Here is a 17,469-nt window from a genome sequence, read left to right as displayed (position 1 = left end):
CTTCCCGAGAAAAAGTTCAAGGACCATATTCATGAGTTATTGCTGTATTAAAAAAATGTAAAATGTTTTTGTTCCAGAGTCACATTTTATATTATGTACCATGAACCATACATTGACAAAAATTGATGTCAAGAGCTTCCGATAGTGGTTATGTGACACACTGACCTCTCCATTAGTCAGTTATTTCTTTTCATTCTACGAAAAACTAACTCTCATTTTTTCGTCTAGCACATGCGGCTTGGCCACATACCTGTCTTACATTCCAAGGCAACGACATACTCGTATTACATATAGACTACGACGCATGGACATACGTAAGGTCTACATGAAATTCCACGCTCAGGTCTTTCCCGTGTTTCTGCTTCTACAAACCATCGTCCTACCTCCTATTCCTTATCCACGTAGGTCTAGGTCTTCCACCGTTCTTCTTAGGCTTATCTTAAGTCTCATCTCTAAGGATGTAGGGTGTATTTTATCAAGGAAATTTGGTAAAACTTGTGGTGTTTGTCTAAATACGGCACCATCATCATCTGCATCATCAAATTGTTAACGTTCTGTGGATGCTGTCAAATGGTTTTATGTAACCACCAAAACCCAAACTTTTTAATTCCACACACTGCACAATAAGTCTTAAAAAGCTTATCTTCGATCTGTGCAACTAATATTTTTTTCTAAAACCACCTAAATTTCTACCCCTGAATATCTTAATAATCGACTTAAGTGCAATTACCTTAATAATTGCCAGTCAGTCACTGCACAAATTACAGGCCTATTTATTATCTTCAAGTGTAGCATAAGGAATTTACATTTCCACCACAATTCTACTTCACGTCATTTTTTTTTTATGTATGTATTTGGATATTACTGTTTTCGTGAAAGTGCTCCATCACTTCCTTGTTGAGATAACTGATGTCGTTGATCTGTCAGTGTTGAGCTCCAAGAGTATCAGCAGAGACAAAAGTTCAACCCAGGACACTCTTGCCGTTCTGTACCTGTATGTTCAGCAGGTCGGGGCAAAATTCTGCTATCCTGAACTGGTATAGATGATCATGTGATCCCCTTGCCCTAAGCATTGTGCAAACGTGCATTTTTGGGAAGAGGATATCTGAGATTGACTTACGGGGACATACTCTGCTTTCTTTGTTAAACTTTACAGTTGTAGAGGTGAACCGTTACATCCACTCTCTGAGATCAGACAAATAGTCCATTAATCAGTAAAGGAGACAGACAGAGACTTTTGACAATAGTATTGTTTGTTTGTGGACATCCTGAATCCATAATTTACCAAGAGTCGTAAGTGAGAATTGTAGTACTAGGTCTGCCCAATCTTGAGCTCTCAAGAACATGCGAAGCCAGAACTTTAAAGCCTTTAGGTCATTAATGGCCCTTTGCATCAGTAGATAAGGCTATATTGAGTCTTTTAAAGCCCAGGTTGATGTGAAAACCATGTTGGGTCTACCAAGGAGAGAATCCAAAGCTTATGCAGGATATTTGGCGCTTAAGTGGCTCATTAACCATGAAATTAAGGCTGTCAAGCCTAGCACCTGGGTACATATGGCTGCAGGGAGTCTGTGATCAGCCAAGGTTTGACAGGAAAACTATGTTGTGTCTACCAAGCAGGTGGAAGATTACCCTGTGCTCTCATGAGAGAGCAAAGACAAATTTTAGCCTCATATTATTAATCTGTCAGTTGCTTCATTCTTAGTAGGGTAAATAGCATAGTTCTCACATAAACCATAAGGGTTTATGTGAGAACTATGCCGTTCTACCAAGTTACTTGGGGAAGTTACCACTAAGGAGAGATACAAAGGATCTGAAGATAACTACTGTATCTTTATTCCCAGGACCTAATCCACTTTGACACAACATGTGGATGAAAATGTGGTAGCAGGTAGGCCACCTGGGAATGCTGTCATGAAGCTACAGACAGGTAACGTGACATAAAAATAAATAACCGTAGGGCCACTCTCTGATCAGCTGCCAAAGCTGACAGCTAAACCTGGATTTGGCAAATTCTAAGGATTTTATCCCTCCAAATAAATAATTTTCTAAAAGACTAGTATTATACAAATAAAAATGTAAAAATACGTACGATGCCTGGTCCAACACTCATTCATTTTGACTTTTGGAAACTAGGTACAACTGGCCACGCTAGTTTCCTTATTCTCAACACAGAAACAAGAGTATTACCACAATAACTTGTACATTTATCATTAACATGGTGACCATCAAAAGAAATATTTTTCACATAAATGTCAGCTACAAAACAAAATGAACAGAACTGGGACCTTAAATGAGCATATGGTGGATCTAGTGATAGTGTAATGTTGAAATCAGTTGGGTCCCTGTACACTTGGGCATTAAAAGAAATTATGGTAAAAAAGCAAAGCTGCAATCACTATGATGGTAGACTTGAACCTACTAGTGATTTGTTACTATACAACTTGTATCTCTTAACCCCATCACCTTTAGTAAATGATAGGAACCGTCGAATTACAGAATAAATAGAATTTAAGCCAAAGATCAAGCACTGTGACCGAGGAAATTCAGTGCTGAAACAGAAATTGAGAGTAAAAAGGTCTAAAAGGTGTAACAGGAGGAAAACCTCACAGTTGCACTATGAATCAACTGTTAGGAGAGGTGGAAAGTTACATGGAAGAATATGAATTGATTGTTTGTTTGTATGGTGCTTTAACGTTGCATGGAACCAGTGGTTATTCAGCAACGGGACCAATGGCTTGTTTGTATGGTGATTTTACGTTGCATGGAACCAGTGGTTATTCAGCAACGGGACCAATGGCTTGTTTGTATGGTGATTTTACGTTGCATGGAACCAGTGGTTATTCAGCAACGGGACCAACAGCTTTATGTGACTTCCAAACCACGTCGAGAGTGAACTTCTATCACCAGAAATACACATCTCTCACTCCTCAATGGAATGGCCGAGAATCAAACCCGCAAACACCATACCAACCACGCCACTGAGACCAACGGCTTTACATGACTTCTGAACAACGTCGAATGAACTTCTATCACCAGAAATACACACCTCTCACTCCTCAATGGAATGGCCGAGAATCGAGCTTGTGACCACCGAGGTGAGACGCCAACACCATAACAACCAAATATATGGGGTTGCAGCTAGGGGCCAAAGGGATGCTGCAAAGAACCTTAAATAATGCTTACAGTGCACAGAACGATTGTGGAATAATGGCCGACATACACCAACTTAACTGTGGCATATGTACTACTTCATTCCAAGAATACCACATGAAATACTGTATTATCCCATCTTGGAACTTTGATCATATTTGTCATACCATTAAGGATTTCATGAATAACCCATAAGAATTAATCCCTGAATGCTAAGAATAAAGAATGACATATGCAATAGATTAATGTATAGTGATTATACAACTTTCATCAATGAAAACATCAGAAAAATATCACTGAAATTAATTTATCAGGATCTTCAGCATTTAGTTTATCATTACAGCTGAAGTAAATTAAGACATACTAATATATTTTTAAGAACAAACCTTTTGAACCACCCCTATCAGTTGCCTAGTTATCAATAATTTCACAGGGAGTTTCATTTTGCAACTATGGTAGAAAATTGTGAAATCTGGGCTTTTACTCTAGACACTTTCTCCCTTGCTACTGTAACTGCAGTCCTTCTGTTCTTCCCATTCCTTGATTTTCCTTCAACTGGAAAATTTTATACATACAGGTTTCATGGGGGCGAGCAACCCTCTATGCAACACAGAGTAAGTGGCTTCCCCATTTCAAGTAGTACCTTCATCTTTCTCTTCACACTTACGCTGCAAGTTTACCTTGTATGTTTTACTATGTATTATTATATTATTCAAAGACGAACCCTATTTATTGAACAAGTCCACAGGGGCCATTGATTTGAAATTCAGGCTCCCAAAGAATATAGTGTTCATTAGAAAGAAGTAACAAGAGGTAATGGGAAATACAGGAAGATAAAAGTTATTACTAATGTATTCTAAAAATTTTAGCAGTGGGTCTTGGTTTACAGTGTATTAACTTAAACCCATGCAAAAGTGTAAAAGTATCACAATGTGTATGTTGATCCAGAAGGACATCACTCAATCTTTACCATCTTAGCTTATATTAACTTCTGATCAAATACTATTTAGTTTCCTCTCAGAGTAGTAATATGCACTCAACTGGAACTCAATCAATAGATGACAAAGCCAGCAATTTTTGTGTCCTCTGGTGAGCCCACTTCCACCAGCAATTCCTACGAGTTATATTTTGTTTATACCCAAGATGTGGAATAGTTTGCCTGGTGCAGTTGTGGAATATTCCAATCTATAAATGTTGAAGCGAGGAGCATATTCATTCCTGCTCTCTGTAAACACCTTTACTTCAGGTGCGTCGGTTTTATTTTCTATGATCTCATATTTATGTATTACGTACCTTTTACTGTAACTTGTCTCTCTATGCAAGCTGATTTCCCTTTGGGGGCATTCTGGATTTTTGCCTGCTGAGGAAGTTCATTAGGGTTTTCAGATGATTTGAATTACAAGAAAGAAATTGGGTACAAAGGCCACAGGGCCTATTCCATTTTAACCATTCTTGTTTCTTATAAACATATTGTTCTAATTTCTTGTGATACTGGAACTAGATTGGCATAATATTGTATGCATTTTGCCTTTAGTTTCACTTGGGTCATTGCTGCCAGTGTCAATCTGTTGTTGTATGACCAAAACCTTAAAATTTTGAGAAGGCATCATGGTATTTTACTAGAGATTCAACTAATGACCCCTGCAGGAAAACTCTCTCAAAAGCCTACTACATACTCTACTCAAATGGGCACCAACATAATTACTGAACTAGTGTAAGCCTAACATGGTGGTTGGCACCAATAACATAACAAGAATGAAACCATTACCCTTATAAGTAATGGCAGGCAAACTAGGAGCCTTAGCCCAAAATAATCTGCACCACAATCGACAAGCTGGCAACTCTTCATGCTACCAATATGAATTCAAATTAATGCTTCTAATGTCCACACTCAATTGGAGAGTCAACCCCCCTCACAGCACCCACTACCCACTGAATGTAATCCCAGCTTACAACTACATGGTACTGTAACATCCCTTCCCACTTAGGAGCTTATCATTATCATCAATACATACTTCAAAATGGTCATAACATTTAAAATCCCCTCTCAAGGGACTGGCTCAAAGGGTGTTTTTAAAGAATATGTGAGCTTATATTTAACAGACTGCACCTTTAAATATTGGTTTAATAGAATGCTGAAGTCTAACAAAAACTCTCTCCATTATATTTTCAATACACAATATACATTGTTGGTTAGAAGTTGGATAATCACTAATGGCAATTTTAGTTCTTGCACTGCTTTCAGGAACAGAGTCGTTTGTGTTATTTCACATGGGGTCATGGGTAAGACAAGTGCAACCAATTCAAAGATGAGATAATATTTCAATGTGGCACTCTTCCCATAAAGACCACTAACAAAAAGTGAGAGCGAGTTCTCTGGAGTCCAGTTACAGAAAGCAGTCCTAAATTTAAAAGGATCGTGGACATGATGCTTGGAAATTAAAAGCTAAAGACTAATTACCCAGCAAATGAAATCAATCTTCTTAAAATAATTGTTGGCATTGTCATCCAAATACACTTGCAATTTCTACTATTGGCATTGTTATCAAAATACACTTACAATTTCTATCAGAGGTCACTTGAATAACTCCCATGGACCATTGCCCTTGATCAACAATAGTAACATGGTAATTTCCTCACAATTCCACGTCAGAATGAAGCATTCTCGATGTATGTTCCAACAAAAGAGCAGAGTACCTGGAAACACCAAAGGTCAAACTCACAAAAGAGAACTTCCTGCACCTAGTTTAAGTTACCTCCAATCATGATTGTCCAACTCAATGTCATTCAAGTGGGTCTTGAGCCCTTGTAAAGGTCTGGATCTTGGGTCTTACATCCTACCCTTTTGCAAGTTTGGAAATCAGGTTTCATCTTTAAAAATTCCAGACATCAAGCTGAGATGAAACCACCAACACATGATGCACCTGAGCACCTGACTGTAACCACAACACAAGCTGGTTACCTGAAAATAAGAAAAACCTGTGATCCTATGTTGATGAAGTAAGGTTTTAAGAATTTCTAATAACAGCTCCACGCAAGGTATTGTTTGGACAACGGAGAGAATCAGTGATTTTGTCACACAACTCCCTTGTAGGAGCAAGCACAGAGAGCACTTGCAAGATTGGTAATCATAAAGATATCCACATGACAATGATATACATACATACATATACACAACACACTAAGGTCAAGTGATGAATGAACCAAAACTGGTAACTTGAAGAATGAACCAAAACTCGTAGAGTAATGAAGATCAGAAACAAAACTCGTAGGGTAAAGAAGATCAGAAACAATCTCCAAAACAAAATGGAAAATTGCAAAATAAAACAACAAAGGCCAAGTAAGTGGCCTCTCAACTGAAGGTACACAGAGATGTAAAGACCAGTGGAAATAGAGAGGGAGGCCAAGTAATGCAGTTTCATTAATCAGCTTGAACACAGCTGATATTCTATGATCTGGTCATACAAGTAGACAAAGAAACATGCATTCGTAAAGCAGGAGTTTGTTGCCTTTTATGCGAACACTAAATTCATAGACATCAAATCCAATGTATTCCCCATTAAAACAACTTCATCTCATACAGGAAATGACATGAGATAATCTGGTCACTTCTAATAAATATTTGAATATCCGATGTTAGTACAACTGATGAAAAACAGTAACTCATTCTTTGTGACAGGAGTCTCCCTAAGTCAAATTCCACTCAAGATAGCCATTACCAAATTTATAAGCATACAGAGCAAAAAACCTACTACCGCAATCAATACTTACCAAGTTTACTATAAATAAGCCCTAATGTAACGCTACCTTCTGCAAAAATCTAGGATAATTTCAACAAGTGTCTAACAAAACTTTGGAAAATACATACCAAATCCAAATTACATAATTTCAAATGCAATGCTGCATGAAGAAATTGTAAATGAATTACCATACTGATGCTCAAAGACTGAGACCCGTTATGGAATGAAATTAACGTACATCTACCATACTCTCAATTCCTGCTAAGACTTGCTACTACCTAAAACATATCAATAAGAAAATACTTCAGAAAAAGATATACACATATAAGGTACAATACCAGTGTTCATAAAGCAAACTCAATCATTAAGCAAGTGAAACAATTTATTGAAGAAATTAACTCCCTTAAAACAGTTCCACAATGTGAAAAACTGAATGGGGAAACTGACTTTACATAGAAGAAAAGAATGTTATCAATATAAAAATGTGCAGTGTACATTGAGGAATATAAATATTTTATTCAGCTATAAAAGTGACTAAAAATATGATTATCTGGTCGTTTCCTTATTGATTAACACATTAAATGAATGAGGTTTCAATCAGCTATCCTGCCTCTCCCTATGAGTCAAGATCATTTCCAGTTGTAATAAGTTGTTCATACGAGAGAGAGAGAGAGAGAGAGAGAGAGAGAGAGAGAGAGAGAGAGAGAGAGAGAGAGAGAGAGAGAGAGAGGAGGAGAGAGGCGAGAGGTAAAACTTATTTAATAGGACCTTCCTTGGGACATCTAACAGGGCAGTTATTGAGATAGAGAGAGAGAGAGAGAGAGAGTAGAGAGAGAGAGAGAGTAGACAGTTAGGAGAGAGAGAGAGAGAGAGAGAGAGAGAGAGAGAGAGGAATTACAAAAGTTAAAACAAGACCCACTCAGGACGCTTACAGGCCAGAGTTGTTCTCGAGAGATAATTAATTGTAAAGTTAAACAAGACTCTAGAACACTTCACTTAAAGGGCAGTTGTTTATCCGAGATGAACACTAAAGAATGGAAAAGCTACAATGGTTGGACAGCAAAGTACAGAAGAGATAAAAGGAATGAAGTAAAAGGCAAAAGGCACCCTGTCAGCAATACCCTCTAGCAAGACGAGCACTGTCAACCTTCTACAGAGAGTAACCATGCAGAGCACAGCAGAAATAAGAGAACTGTAAAACATTCAAAGAAATACAGGATGAGAACTGTAAAACACTTATAGAAATGAAAGGATGGATATGTGAATAGTTTATAATTTTTCTCATACAGAGGTAACTGATTTATACTTTTCAATAACCAATAACTATTGTATTATCATACATAAAAAAAAAAAAATTATTATTCAGGTCATGAACTTCTGAAAATACTGCCACCTGTTTTGTCCTTCTCCATTCCTTACACATAGTATTCACTAATAGTAACATTGTTGTAAATAGGATTCATTCTATTTTCTTTTCTGCAGTTACATGGCAATAAAAAATCCCATGTTCATGCAAATTTCATTCTAACACTGACAAAATTTGACAACTTGGATGAGCATAAAGACAGTTAAAAAAAGACCTTCCTGTGAATAAGATTTTTATTTTATAAAATATCTCAAAGTGGTTAAACTGATTATATCATGGACATGAAAAATAGTCCCCTGCAACAGTAATCCTTAGACTGAAGATCATAACGATCATACTGCACAACAAAAGGCATCGGCATGGAGGCCTACGCTTATGGGTTAGTAAGTGTCATATTTTAAACACAGCACTTCAGCTTTTGATGCTACAGTACTTACAAGTAAATGCTTGGTGTTACATACTAGGTTACAAGCAAAGGGACAACCTCTTCAATCCTTGTACAAAATCTATCTGCTGGCTTGACGTTCAGAATATCCTCACACGAAATTATTGGCCTTCATTAATTCTGAGAAAAATTAAAACAATTTTACTTCAACACAGTAAGAATAACTAATATACGAACCATATATTGTCTGTGAATTACATCTTCCTTTACAAAGAAACTTGTAAAAAACAAGTCATCTGATGAATGACCAATGTAAAACAATGACCCCACTACATATCCAACTTTGAGTTATAATAATATACAGCTTACATATATTCATTGTTACCGAAATAGTTCTCGAATAATGAACATATAAAAAATAATCTACCCTCTTAAGAGAACATTATTATGAATAACCCCAATGAATAGTGAACTCTGAATATCAAGAATAGAAAGAGAAAAAGCAAACATATTTGTATCCTCAGTATATCTGAGGTGGTAGTTGTCACATGCTACTTCCCCTCCTTTTTATAGCTTATATTTACATGAGGAGGGGCTCTGCAGTAGCACAACTCAACCAGGGCATAACTTGACATCCAGGAATATTTCACAATCCTGGATAAACTCTGCCTGGCTCCTGATGAACATGTAGTTTTTATTTACTTTTTAAACATTCCTGTAAGGTACAGCCTGAGAGGAGTACAGTACACACTAACACACTGCGGTATCATCACTTCTGAATTATAACCAGCCCCTTAATCTAGATAGCGTAACTGTGTAAAGCTAATCCTGCTAATTTTTACGTTAGTTTCTTTGCTTTCTGATACAAGACATCTACAACTTTTTCCATTGCTTTAATGGTGTCCAGAGCATGTTCATAAGTTTTGTCCTTAGTAGTGGGATCCCAAACAATTAGAACTCCAGCACCCTGGTCTAAAATGCCAGTCAACTTTGAATCCAAGATCATCTGTGAAAGCTTGCGTTCCACTGCATCTTGTGGAAGGCCAATAGTTTCACTAACATATGCAACTTGGACCTTACTGTAAGGCTCAATGATTCTGCACAAATTCTGCTCCAACATATTGTCATATAATGTATTTAAATGAGCTTTGACAATCATGTCACCCTCTAGTTCTTCTTTGTACTTTGTAACTGTTGCCTTGAAATCAGCTAGAGATCTCTTACTGCTGGCAGCAGCAATACCCTTCATAGCATCAACGTGACTTCCACTATGTCTCAAAGCCAGCTTCCCACTAACAATATTATGAACATCCTCAGGACTCTGTAACATAATTTTAGATAACAACATGTACTTCAGGGCAGTCAGGGCCTTTGGACTATCAATACTGTCATAACCTTCAAATGCTTCATAAAAGTAAGAAAAGGCTGTCTTAAAATCTTTCTCTTCTGCTGCATGAAGAATACCAGACTGAAGATCTAAAGCAGCCTGTAATTTTGGTTGACAATAAATACCATTAGCAGTAGTACGTGCTGAAGTGAGAGCAGCGCGGGCTTTAGGAAGGTTACTGAGAGCATGATAAGTCTTGCTTTCTAATAATTGTACTTCGACTAAGAGGTTTTTGTCATCGAGCTTTTTCAGCTCCTTGAGTAACTGTGAACCTAAACTAAGGGCTTCTGTGTACTGGGCAGTATCATAAAAAAGAGCAACTAAACGGGCTTCTAGTGACTGACGGAGGAAGGTGCGACGTTCTGTTTTTGACCACTCGATGTTATCTCTGCAAACTTCCACTTCTAAACCTGTAGATGCTTCCATATCTAAAAACATGTCCACCATTGTACGAACAAGCTTAGCTGCCTTGGCTTTGGATATCTGGGATAAAAATGGCCTAGTATCCTTAATGAGCTGAGCCAATTGATGAGCCTGGCCTGCTTTCTTATATTGTTCAGCGAGGGCTAGGATGCCAGCTTCTCTTGTTGCTATGTCTTCCTCCTCAGCTTCTGCAAGAAAAAAAACAAAAATGTCACCATATATGTGGAGAGCACAAAAACAAAGGCACTGTAGTAATTTCTTATAATTAGGGCATATTGCAAGCTTAAGGCCTAAATTTAAAATAAACTTTTAAATTAACCTGTTACACATGTGCAACATGTTTCTTTATAAGAGGCCTTGGTGTATATACAAATGAAAAATTAAGAGGGCTCTACAACCAAAAGCTGTAATTATTACGATGGACATGACAACCTACTTGTTGCATTTAGCAGTTCTTCATCCCCTAGGAACAATAAATATCTATCCCCCATTCTAAATGAAAACATTGATTACCAATAAACTTACTTTTAAGTAGTTATTCACTTCCTATGAAGCTATTCCTTAAACGGAATGCTTCATGGTAACTTCTTAAATCCTCCTGCATATCAATACCCTATCTAACTCCAAATAGGTACTACTAGTACACTTCTGGGAGTAGTTCACGTATGGATAGAATATCAATTTAGGCTGATGGGCAATTGCTAGGACCTATGCGGTCATTAGACCCTCAAATATAAATTGCCAGTGAAAAGGAATGACAAGAGTAACAAGAGGAAAATCTCGCAGCTGCACTATGAATCAACTGATCTGAGGATGGAAAGGGCCAAAGGGAAGCTGCAAAGACCATCAGGATATGCATACAGTGCACCACATGAGGTTTGTTTGTTTGTATGGTGTTTATACGTTGCATGGAACCAGCAGTTAGTATTCAGCAACAGGACCAACAGCTTTACGTGACTTCCGGACCACGTCGAGAGTGAACTTCTATCACCAGAAATACACATCTCTAACCCCTAAATGGAATGCCCAAGAATCGAACTCATGGCCACCGAGGTGGCAGGCCAACACCATACCGATCACACTACTGAGGCACTCACCATATGAGGAGGTGCACTGACGGCACTAATCCCCTACGGAAAGAAGATTGTGCATGGAGTTACACTTACAGAGGCACAATTTATACAGTACCAAGGGTTCTTTGCAGCAACCTTCAGCCTCATCTGCATTGTTTTTGGCCTTTTACTACTCACTGTATCTGCCTAGCTGTTCAATTTCTGTCACCTCATCTTTAGCCCATTTCCCATTCTCTCTTGTTGGGGTAAATCCTTCAGGCTAGACCTATTGGGTGACAAATTATAACTCAGATGTCTCAAACTAATTCAACAGCCATAGTATTTTGAAGATGCTTTAAGTATATATTTTTCTGAAACATTAACCCTAGCCTCTTGGTGCACAGCATTACTTCACTCGTATTTGAATGTGATACATGTCTGAATCCTTATATCTATATTTGTCCTTTATTAATCTAATTTCTTCTCCACAATAAGACTTCTATTCGTTCATAACCACTTCATGGAGTTTTATTCTTGTGCTCTTCATTCTAATCATAATCACAAACTCATGGTGCCACAACAACAAATACTGTTGAGAAGCTTGGATAATTGATAGTTTTGCCATAGTCAAATGGATTGAAGCAAAACCAGGAGAGCTACACCACCAACAGAAGATATGATGGATGAAAAACAAGTGCTGGGAGATCAAACCCTCTAAAGCCATACAGTATATTAAAAAAGAAAGCCATACAAAAGATACTCAGTCTAAAACAACCACAAAGCAGTAAACTCAAAATTAAAAAGGAACTAAACGAATTGATGGAGACGAGCAAAGCTTTAGGTGTAGTTATTGTGAGCGACAAGAAAATTCTTCAAAACTTTGGAGATAAAAACCAAACATCAGTAATACGTATATGAAAGGTACCAATTGGACCATGCCTTGTGGAAGCCACACTAGTGGTCTGTAAGGTAAATTGCATTACAACAAATATCTGAGAAAATGAGAAAATTAAGTTTCAAATATTTCAAACAGATATTATATATCATAAGGCTCAAAAGTTCATCCTTTGCAACATGCTGAACCAGTGTTTCCATGCAAAAACGCATGGCAAGCTGTAACATTTTAGCAAATATTATGTCAAGGCAACGGAGAAGTGGGCCAACTGCCTACAAATTCCTTAACAATGCTAAATTATAGTATTCCTGGCTAGATACATCACCAGAACAACATTAATCCAAGCTATTATATATTCCAGCAAAATATCTAACACAAGATAAACTTCACTAAGTTCACCCCTTAATAAGAATAAATTGGACATAGTTACAGGAATGTAATAAGATACGGTATACTTTTCATTCATTTTATCAGTTTTAAACTGGAATGATAAATGCTAGCAGAACATCACTCTCAATTACATTCAGGAAACAAACCTATGGAAAATGTAAAGATTATTACCTTGTGAAGAAGGCTTCTACAGAACAGAAGGTCAATATGCAAAAACAAAAACAGTAACACGTGAAAAAAAAAGCATAAAAGAATTACGGACCCTTTCCACAATTCTTTTAAAAATTAAAAATTTCAAGATATGGAAAGTTAACATCATGGCACCTCAATGAAGATGCTCACACTAGTAAAGGAAGGAATCTTTACAAGAAATGTCAAGCAGCCGTTGCCATCTGGAAATGAGAATATATCAATACTTAAAGTGTATATCAAAAGCTACAGCTTACACAATTAATGGCATATGCTCCACAAATGCGGTACAGCATATAGGGATACCTTACAATGATACCTAGTTTATTAAACATAAAAGTACATTAAAATAGTTAAGACTGATATTATACTGCTTGTGATACAAAAAATTTTTTATTTAATTTTTTGCTATCTTTAAGTTATTCTATAGAACTACGTATTTTCTTTTGCATTGTTAAAGAGATAGTTGGAATATGAGGAGGCCTAGTAAAGGTAAAACAAAGCTAGATCAAGTTGTCCAGCTTAGCTTGGTGTCTATTTCTATAGTATTTACTGGTTTCCCTTACCAACCGATACTAAAAGACAAGTTTACTATCAACAATTAGTTTTACTAAAAATAAGATATATATTCTGTTAAACTTATAAGTAAACAATTTAAATTATAATGCATGCAATCAAATCAAAGATGGCACATCTTTCTAAAACTGGTGAAGTTGCACTGAAGTACATACTACTACATAAAAAGGTAAGGGTACAATATTACATTAATCCATTATGACATTTTGGACTTGAAAATGTCATTTTCCAGGCCCCAGTAGGCTAGCCTAGTAGCTTATCTTCAATCTTACCTAAAATTCTTTGAAAAGATCAAGCAATGAAGTTATATTTAAGTACTCGAAAACAATTTCAAGGAACTTTGTAATACCAAAAGTTTTGCTTACCATACAGACTATCGTAGGCTACTTGGGCTAAGCTAGGGTAACCTACTACATCGGCAAAAACAACTCAAACCCTAATTATTAGAAATTACCTCTCTAAATTTGCAAAAATTGACATAACATCCAAAGCAATTACTTTTAAATGATGAAGTCTCGCTAACGAGGCGAACTGAACCTTTACAGGTCAAGGGTCAATCCCGTTCCCAGGACCAAGGAAGAACGTTTCGTTGCCCCCAACACCTGGATTTCCCCATAAGCCAGGAAACTCCTTCGGACGCAAAGTCTTCATTATTGTAATAATACGGGTCATTCTCGAGGTTAACCGGCCGTCAAAACCGCCTTCAGGAGTGAAATAGCGACCGAAATACGTTCGTTATACGAAGCATGAATCAGCAAAGTCAGAGGTGGCAAGATGTAAACATAAAGCAAGTGGTTCAATTAACAACCAAAGCACTACTTTTCTACCAGCACTTTCATTCTACAGGTCAACAGACATCTCACTCACCCATCTTTTCTAAAATAGAAGCATCTCCCTCCATTTTAGAAAGAGATATCGACGGAGACCTTTCCACGAGAGTTGCAGCAGCCATTGCTTTGACGTAACTGTTTGGATAACAAAGACGCAGAGGGTAGCGTTGGAGTGGTGCCACTGGTCTCGTACATAAATGTTAGACGTCGTTTCCCTGTCGTTTTTCGTCCCCAGAGTATTCTTCGGTAATCTGTAGAGGACACCTTGAGTCTCACATACTTTTTCTTATATAGATAATTGCATTTTGCAACCGTGAAACAAAGCATTCGATTATCCGCCAAGCTACACAATTTGTAGCACAAAGAAGCAACCATACTGTTTGTCACATCACCAGTCACAAAGGTTATTCGGGGAAAAAAATCTGAAAACTAAAAATAAAAAAATAAAATAAAATAATAGAAAAATTTATTTATCATAGCCTTTTCCCCTAGTACTAAGAATTTAAAATGGATTACAATATTACAACCGAGGGAATATATAAATGTATGCAAAGAAAAGCGGAAAGACGCAAATACATCAATAGCCATTTTTTACATATCAGAATGTTCTAATTAGTGAGTATTTGAATTTATAATCTGTAATATACGAAAGGATCAGAGACAGTCATGAATATCACAAAATTAAGCGAAGCAACCTGAGGCCACGTGAGGGGAAAGGGAATTTAGGCCTATGGACCTAGAGGGAAAGATTTAACCAACAAACTCACGTTCTCTTCTCATTCTCCCTCAGGCAATGAATTATTTAGTGTCTGTAAAAGCGGTGATGATAATTATACTAACTCTGGAACCCAATACTCACCAACACCCATGTCCCAAAAGCAATAGGAAATGATAAATAAAGACTTTTTATGAGATTACAAGAGTAACTCATCATCTAAACGACGTGATAAGCAAATGAAAGCCTCTTAAAAGATATACATTTATGTAAAAACATTTTTCCTTCTTGTATCGACAATTTAGCTTAAAAGCCAACAACGCGAGAGACTTTTGTCGAAAATTACTGGTTGGGAGTTCACAAAACTGATTTTGTTATTTTAAGATAAATAACTTTGGATACACAAGTTGCTGTAACTTAAGATTCACTGATTTGTTTTAATGCTGTGATGTGACCAAATAATGTGAACGTGCCAGCCACTGAGAGCTACAGTTGTCCAGAGATATGCAATTGCACACTTTTTTTAAAGCAATGCAATAAGCGTCTCAAACGACATACTATAAATGTAATGTCTCTAGACCCACAAGAGAACACTTTAGAAGACGACACAAGGATGGGTTTCGCTCCCACACAGGTTGACATATGGTGGAATCTCAGGAAATGGAATTCAGTAACATCTTTGACTTCAACTATGAACTCTAGAACTCTTTGACTTTCCACTATTTTCCTGGAGTACCATCAACTGGCTGGCTTTCTAATTCTGCAATTTAGGTGTTAGTCCAATTAGAATGTTTAACTAGAGCTTAATGTGGGTAACGCATACACCCTATATAATGTATTTGCTGAACTAACGACAGGCCTATATCATTTGTCACTATAAGCAGCATCGATAGCAGTAACGCAGTTTCCAGGAAGTTTGTGAGTAAATATAAAAAAAGAGCATAACACAAACTGTGGCTCTACAGACTCCATAATTTGTTTAGGACTATGTTGTGCAAATAAAACCTCTAAAGTTCTAGCGAAGATGCAATGCATTACTACCCTAAAATTGCATTTTCGAGTACTTATTCTCCTTGTATATATGTATTTCTCTTCTTTCTGTTTTCTATTTATATTCTGTAACTGCTTTCCAATGAGCACTATACTCTTTGGAAGCTTGAGTTTCAAGTCAGTGGCCCCTTAGTGATTGTTCTATATGATTAGGGGTTTATCTTGTGAATAATAATAATAATAATAATAATAATAATAATAATAATAATAATAATAATAATAATAATAATAATAATAATAATAATAATAATAATAATAATAACAGAATTTTTAACCAGAGAAATTTCAGATTATCAATTACTTCCCCTTTTTCCCTCTGCCTTATTAGAGGGAGAATTAAACAAAAAATTGTAGGATTTATTTTAGAATGGAATTATCTACATTCGAATCAGTAATGACGATACAATCTTCTAACTGTTCAAAGGAACGAAGGTAAAAAATCTACCTTGTAAGCAGATTTGCATCATATGCAAAGTAAGCCTATGGCCCTAAAATCGTGAAAATATTATTTATATCTTACAAATACTAAAGCAGAGTTGGGCTGCATTTATGCTAGTAGTCAGTTAGGGTTATAAATTCCTACGCTGTTTATCGTAATTTGATCGTGGCCGACCTAACGCTGACAGATAGCAAACTACTCTAATAACTTTGAATGGTTTTATCTTCGTGATACGACTACTTTTCAAAACCAGCCCACTTTTCATAAAAAAAAATACAGTTACAAAATAATATACAATCATGGGCATTCTGAGGCAGAAAATGAGTGACATTCGCGGGCAAAAGCCCCATCCAAATTCAATCACAAAATTTTCAGATTTGTATCCGGCAACTCCTTCTAGGTATAATTCTCACATCAGTTACCGTCGATTCTTGGCAGGCAAGTCGTAACGAGATGACTTGTGTTAGTTCCAATGTACAATGTTTAGTGCTATTGTGAAATTTTCTTTGACTTTATAGTTAATGAAATCAATAATAATTAATCTTTGAAATATATTCAACGCAGTTATCACAACGAGATGAAGCCAGAACAAAGGAAAAGACAGTCGTAGAATCAACAAATACACCATCCTTAGTCATACCAAAAATACCACTGGCGCCTTTGTTAAGGTCACACTTATATATATAAATAAAAACACAAACGCACTAAGCATTCGCGATTACGGTACGCTGCGAAGTTGAAAAGTATTTGAACATCCCTGAAAGCAGAATAATGGCGTAGTGGAATTTTCACTTAATCAGTGCCAATTATAATTTTGAAATGCAAATGGTCAAATGGTCCCTTAAAACTCTACACCACAGACAGATTTCCACGGCATTC

General features: G+C 36.7%; 1 protein-coding gene across 1 annotated transcript; it reads right to left on the bottom strand.

Moving 5' to 3' along the window:
- Positions 1–8,478: 8,478 nt before the first annotated feature.
- Positions 8,479–14,581, bottom strand: LOC135197991 (26S proteasome non-ATPase regulatory subunit 11-like). The gene is made up of 2 exons (XM_064225315.1): positions 14,424–14,581; positions 8,479–10,642 (listed from the first exon to the last, which is right to left on the bottom strand). Exons 1-2 carry the CDS (start codon positions 14,506–14,508, stop codon positions 9,483–9,485), a joined length of 1,245 nt encoding a protein of 414 aa, XP_064081385.1. The 5' UTR covers positions 14,509–14,581; the 3' UTR covers positions 8,479–9,482.
- Positions 14,582–17,469: the final 2,888 nt, after the last annotated feature.

Source organism: Macrobrachium nipponense, chromosome 21 (assembly GCF_015104395.2).
Source record: "Macrobrachium nipponense isolate FS-2020 chromosome 21, ASM1510439v2, whole genome shotgun sequence".
NCBI classification, from domain to species: domain Eukaryota; kingdom Metazoa; phylum Arthropoda; class Malacostraca; order Decapoda; family Palaemonidae; genus Macrobrachium; species Macrobrachium nipponense.
This window is presented reverse-complemented; position numbering and strand designations above follow the sequence as displayed.